At 41.1% G+C, this 6,000-nt stretch overlaps 1 protein-coding gene across 1 annotated transcript in view; it reads left to right on the top strand.

Moving 5' to 3' along the window:
* Window positions 1–2,524: 2,524 nt before the first annotated feature.
* The window catches only part of SI (sucrase-isomaltase), a 102,753-nt gene continuing 99,277 nt past the window's right edge, over window positions 2,525–6,000 (top strand). The window contains exons 1-2 of the mRNA XM_079977525.1: window positions 2,525–2,593; window positions 4,895–5,012. Of these exons, the coding sequence (XP_079833651.1) occupies window positions 4,895–5,012 (118 nt within the window). The 5' untranslated portion in view covers window positions 2,525–2,593. The remainder of the gene's footprint in view (window positions 2,594–4,894; window positions 5,013–6,000) is intronic.

The following is a 6,000-nucleotide window of genomic DNA, read 5'->3' as shown; positions in this document are numbered from 1 at the left end:
GGGGTTGCGGTGGGTGCAGACCTCCCCGGGTGTCACCACTGAGGGGGGTGACAAAATGCTGGGCGGCACTCACCATGGGGCCTGCAGTGTGCCCAAGCCATGTGTCTCTCCTGGGAGTGACGCGGTAGCTTGAGCACCCGCAGGCTCCACACTGCCCCAAACGTTCTGCCTGCTGCCTCCGCCCAGCTGTAGTGCGGCTGAGTGGGAGGAGGTAGGCAGAATCCTTGAAGGCCCTGTGGAGCATCCTGCCCTAGCTGGCCCCACCCCTGGACACAGGGCACGTGCGCCGCCCCAGGCGCCCGATCGGCTTGCTTCGCTGCTGGAAGGAAGGGCGCGCCTCAGTGAAGCACCATAGAAAGAGATGGGGCAAAGGGCAGGGGCAGAGCTCTGATCCCGCTTCCAAAAACTGGGAGCCTCCCTCTTGAATTCCTGGCCCAGCTTTTGGGCTCCTGCTCCACCCATAAGGAAGATGGAGGGAGGAAGGGATCTGGGTTTGTGGGAACTCGCGTCCAAAAAGAACCTGCAGGGGTGTGGAAGGAGGATTGAGAAGAGATCGCATCTCCCCCACCCCGTCATTAAAACTGAAATGGTTGTGGCACCCTCCCTGTGGAACGCCCTCCCACCAGATGTCAAAGAGAACAACAACTACCAGACTTTTAGAAGACATCTGAAGGCAGCCCTGTTTAGGGAAGCTTTAGTGTTTGATGTATTACAGTATTTTAATATATATATATATTTGGAAGCCGCCCAGAGTGGCTGGGGAAGCCCAGCCAGATGGGCAGGGTATAAATTATTATTATTATTATTATTATTATTGTTGTTGTTGTTGTTGTTGTTGTGGGCAGGGTATAAATTATTATTATTATTATTATTGTTGTTGTTGTTGTTGTTGTTGTTGTTGTGGGCAGGGTATAAATTATTATTATTATTATTATTGTTGTTGTTGTTATTATTATTATTATTATTATTATTATTATTATTATTATTACTATTATTATTTTGGTGTGTAAAAAGCCAGTTTTTGTAAGGTTGCGAATATAAGCCACACGTTAACTTTTTTAAAAAGTGCAGCTTATATTCGGGCCAGGACGATAGTTTCCTTTCTGATGGCTTAGACAGAGCTCGGAATTTAAGGGTCAAACAACATTTTTTGTTGAGGCACACATAGTGTGTGTGTGTTTTTAAAAGTTCTCTCTCGAAAAAATATGCAGCCCACAGTCTGCCTCCGACTTCCTTAGGGAGGAGAAAGTGGGGATGTCACTTTCAATTTCTCTCACTTCCTCATAATTCCAGCCTTCAGCTTGGCCAGTTTCTGCCTCGGCTTCCATTTGAGAAGAGTAGCCTTGCAAAAAAATGTTGTCACATTTATGTCCCCATTTCTTCTAATATACTCTTTCTTCTATGCAATTGTTTACCCTAATGTGCGCATTTTGTACACTCCCCCACCCAGGGGTGTGTGTTGGAGAACTGCATTGCAAATTTCAGAAAAGTTTTGATTTCAAATGATTTTAGTTTTAGTTCATATTTTGAACTGAAGTCAAAATTTAGGAGGCTAAAAGGTGAGATGAGCACATTTCTCTCCCATCTAGAGAAGGGGGCGAAGGTGGAGGAGGAAGGACTTTTTAACCCATTCACACCCTGAAGCCTTTCAGCTGAAAATCACAACTGCTTTCTGTGGACAGACATGAATAATGTTGTGATTTCTTCTATAGCCACAAATGCATCTGGAGTGAGTGATTTTTTTTTTTTTTTTTTTGGGGGGGAGGACAGATTTAAAAAGCCCACTCTCACCCCCTGAGAGCATCATGGATGCTCTAAAGCAGACCGCAGCCCCATTACTATACTGTGTCATTTTTAAAGAAATGTTCCAGCAGCATTATATTTGACATCACATAGAGTTTGCAATGCTTTTATGGTTAGCTGATATTGTGCAAACAGTGCATGCAGTTTTTTTTTTGTTGAAAAATGGATGGATAGCTAAAGGAAAGTGGTTTATTTACTCTTCACAGGGGAAAAAAGATTCAGAGCATTCTCCTCTGCTGCTTTCTACAATTCTTCCTCTTATGGTTCACAGTTGTGTTTAGTGAATACTCCCAATTACTGCTTAGGAGTACTCTCCTAGCGATCAAAACTGCATCCTTTGTGTTGCGACCGAACTTTAGGAATCTCTTTTTAACCTCCACGAAACTTCAACTCATTTATGCTGACATTAAGCAGGAGAAATGGAGAAAGACTGATAAGCAAAAGTCCAATTAAAATAATAAACTGGGAGTCATACGGTGGCTCGGGGCGAAGGTGGCGAATGCAGAAACGATACCTAACGGCATGTGTGATTATACCTGCCAAATGTCGCATGACTGATATGCAAGGGGGGGGGGAGGAATTATTAATTAACTAATCATTCCCTTGCCTGCAAAGAGAACCCACAATCTGCCTGTGGCTTTGTGTATAATCTACTGATAGCCTAGTTAAAATATAATACAAGGAACTGATAGGGAATCAGTATATAGTTAAGACTCTGCAAGGCAAGGCATCATTTCTGACACAGGACTATTTGGCCGCAATACATGGAGGAAGCCACAGGAGTATAGAGGTAGGTTTGCTTGGGTTTTTTAAATATATAACAAACAAACAAAAGTTTCAGTAGCTTCCTGTGTGACAAATATGTGGTAACTGTAATGTAGCAAAATCAGAACCTATTACTCGAGTTGCTGCTTATGCTCCCACAATTGGAAACATTCCAGACAATCAATTGCAGAATCCTAGAGACTGAATTCCATACCCTTTGCAGTGCAGCCACTAAAACCTTTTCCCCACTGAGGTTGGGAATTCCACCATCGCTTGGCCAGGACACTCCATATTTACACCAGCTTTATGATCCCCACCTATGGAGAGCCCTTTTCCTTGCAAGGTAGATTTTCGAAAATCCCATACTCTGAAAGATTCTGCCTTTGTGGCACAAAACAGGTTGAATCCACCACACACATTTTATTTTATGGCCCATTTTATGCAAAAAAATATGTGGTAACTATTTGGGCCCCTTATTGAAGGAGGGGATTTCTTGCACTGACTCTTACAGAGTGTCTTATCTGTTGAATAAATGTAGTAACGACATTGTGGAGAATGTGACAAGATAATATTAGGCTTGCCATATGACAGGAAAATTCCTGATATTTCCTGGTTTCTGGGTGTAAAAGTGGCGTCAAAGCAGCAAAATGTCAAGGAAAACCTCAGGGGTCAGCAAACCTTTTCAGCAGGGGGCCGATCCACTGTCTCTGAGACCTTGTGGGGGGCTGGACTATATTTTGATAAGGAAAAATAAAGAATGAATTCCTATACCCCACAAATAACCCAGAGATGCATTTTAAATAAAAGCACACATTCTACTCATGTAAAAATACGCTGATTCCTGGACCATCCACAGGCCGGATTTAGAAGGCGATTTGGGCCGGATCTGGCCCCTGGGCCTTAGTTTGCCTACCCATGACCTGGATGTATGGCAGCACGATGGAAAAAAGCAGTGGGAACAGCTCCAAAAGCTTAAAATTACTCTTTAGTAAATTAGTTCAACAATTCTGCCTTCTTTTATAGCCCTTGATAATATGCTCCTGAAACTTGCAGTGCAGAGGGTGGCTTAGGATGTGATACAGGGGGTTGTAGATTGAGGAGAAACTGGCATAAATTGTGCCCCCTTTCATGAACTGAATGATAGGGTCAAAACCATTGTACATAAACGTGAGGGTCTTTTTGTCACTCTGAAAGTCTATAATGAAATGTAAAATATACTGTAATTTTGCCTGAATTCTGTTCTTATTTGCAATTTTATTTTTCTTTACGGTACTTTGTTACTGTCATTTAACAATCATTTCAAGCCAATCTGTTAAAACACAAGCACTATTTCATTTCTTGTTTCTCGTGGCTGATAGCCTTCCAAACGCATAGATGTAGAAAATCAGAGATAAGGGGGTAAGAACGAATTGAAATGGTGCAGCTGGTAGTTCAGTTTCAACTTATACATTTTTAAATTTATTTACTTCATTGCAGAGATATTTGAACACTCTCAATTATTTTAGAAATCAATTTCACTCATCCTCATTATGGATGTTTTGTTGTTGATGTTAAAAAAGCTGGGGGTTGTTGTATTTTAGGGAAAATGTGTTCATCCCATTGACAAGCCTAAATCCAGCCACTGATTTACTGAATGCTAGACACTGGTTTAAATGCATTTTTATTGCTAGATACAGTTAAACATTAATAGTTCCATGTTGTTTTTCACACAAGATTGAGCAGTTGGCTGTGGAACCCTAACACTTCAGCAGTGCCTGTTTGTCAAAGATGGGCATCATTCCTAACTTTACTAAGCATTCTGTATCCCTAGGGATTTCAGCCAAGATGAGTAGCTGGTAAATTCCCCCCCCCTCCCCGCAAATCACACTAAGAGATCAAACTTAAATTGTATTTCAGTCCATGCTCATGTTTGCTTCCCTTTCCAAATAAACATAATCAACTAGGGTTGAATATTTTTCAAGAACTTTATGGCATCAAAACAGGGGAAAGATTCTTGGAAGTGTTTCTATTTTCACTGGTGCAATGTTTTCTATCCAGGAGGAACATACCTTGGCCCGTGAGATAAGACCTCCCCCTCCTCAAAAAGACCCCCCACGAAAATTCACAAAAGTCATCTCAATCGTTAAGGAGATGATTCTTTTAATAGCACGGTGCAGAAGAGTGTAAGCTGTATAATTCAGCACTTTTGAAAACGGCATAGTTATATTTTAACTACAGGGATCAAAGGATACTTTCCCCCTCCCAAGCAAATGCTTTTAAGACATTTACGCCTTCTTAATGTCGTGTTTTTCTTGATGTTTTTGTTTCTCTCATTCTCCCTTGCTAGATGGGAAGGAAAGAATTTACTGGATTGGAAGTCTCCCTGATCACCCTCTTCCTTTTGGCAGCGATTGTTGCCAGTGTTTTGATTGGGCTTTTAGCAACAGGCCATACTGGATTCAAAGGTAATGGTTCAGAAATCCATAAATTTCAGCGATCAGTGAGTCATATGGCAATCTAGCACACTGGTTGTCATAGTTTTTCTGAAACAAAAATAAATAAAACTATCCCCGCCCCCCAGTTATTAGACTCTTGCTGTTAGCAATGGGTTTTGTTTGCTTGTTGATTTTAGTCCCACTAAGAAGCGAAGAATTTGGTTCATCATGTCTAACAATTAAGCAATAGATCATTTGATAAGATACTGCAGCAGTCTCACAAATACGGTGTATCTTTCCTGGGGAGATGCTCAAGAACTATAATGTGACAGTTCTTTTCCATCTCACGTGGAACAGGTTCCAACCTTTCAAAACCCAAGTTTATTTTTATGAAAAGGTATGAAAATATGTCGTCTTCAAAATGTTTGTGGGAAGCAGGTTGCCTCATGGTTAGCAGCAGCGAGGAACTAATTAGTGAATATATACAGCTAACTTTAATGGATGACATGAATGTTAAGCCAACTAATCAGTTTACATGGAGGCTATTATCATGCTTAGTTCCAGCACCTCTTTTTCTAGAAAAATAGTACTGGTTCACACCCAACAGGCAATGACTCTCTAAGGTTTAAGACTGCAATCTTTTGAATTCAACCTGGAGATTGAACCTGAGACTTTTTGCACTCAAAGCACTGAGCTGTGAGATATGATAGGCGCTTCTACCATGTTTGTGGAAATTATGTGCTGAAAACCTTGCATCCATAAACCTGGGACATTTCACATATGGAATTTCCTTTCTCTTGTTTGTTCACTTGATAAACAAACTGATGCTTTTCTCTTTAGGCTGGGGTTTACTCAAATCAGTAGGGGCCTATTTTAATAAACTATATATTTTATAATGTAGTTATAATATGGTACAATCAATTATTCTTTAGTTAGCATCCATTCCAGGGATTTTGATGGGAGAGATTTGGCATGTGCTTAACTCTTCCGCTGAAGTCGGTGAGGCTTTAAAAGTGCT

Source organism: Podarcis cretensis, assembly GCF_951804945.1.
Source record: "Podarcis cretensis genome assembly, chromosome: 5".
Classification (NCBI taxonomy): Eukaryota; Metazoa; Chordata; class Lepidosauria; order Squamata; family Lacertidae; genus Podarcis; species Podarcis cretensis.
This window is presented reverse-complemented; position numbering and strand designations above follow the sequence as displayed.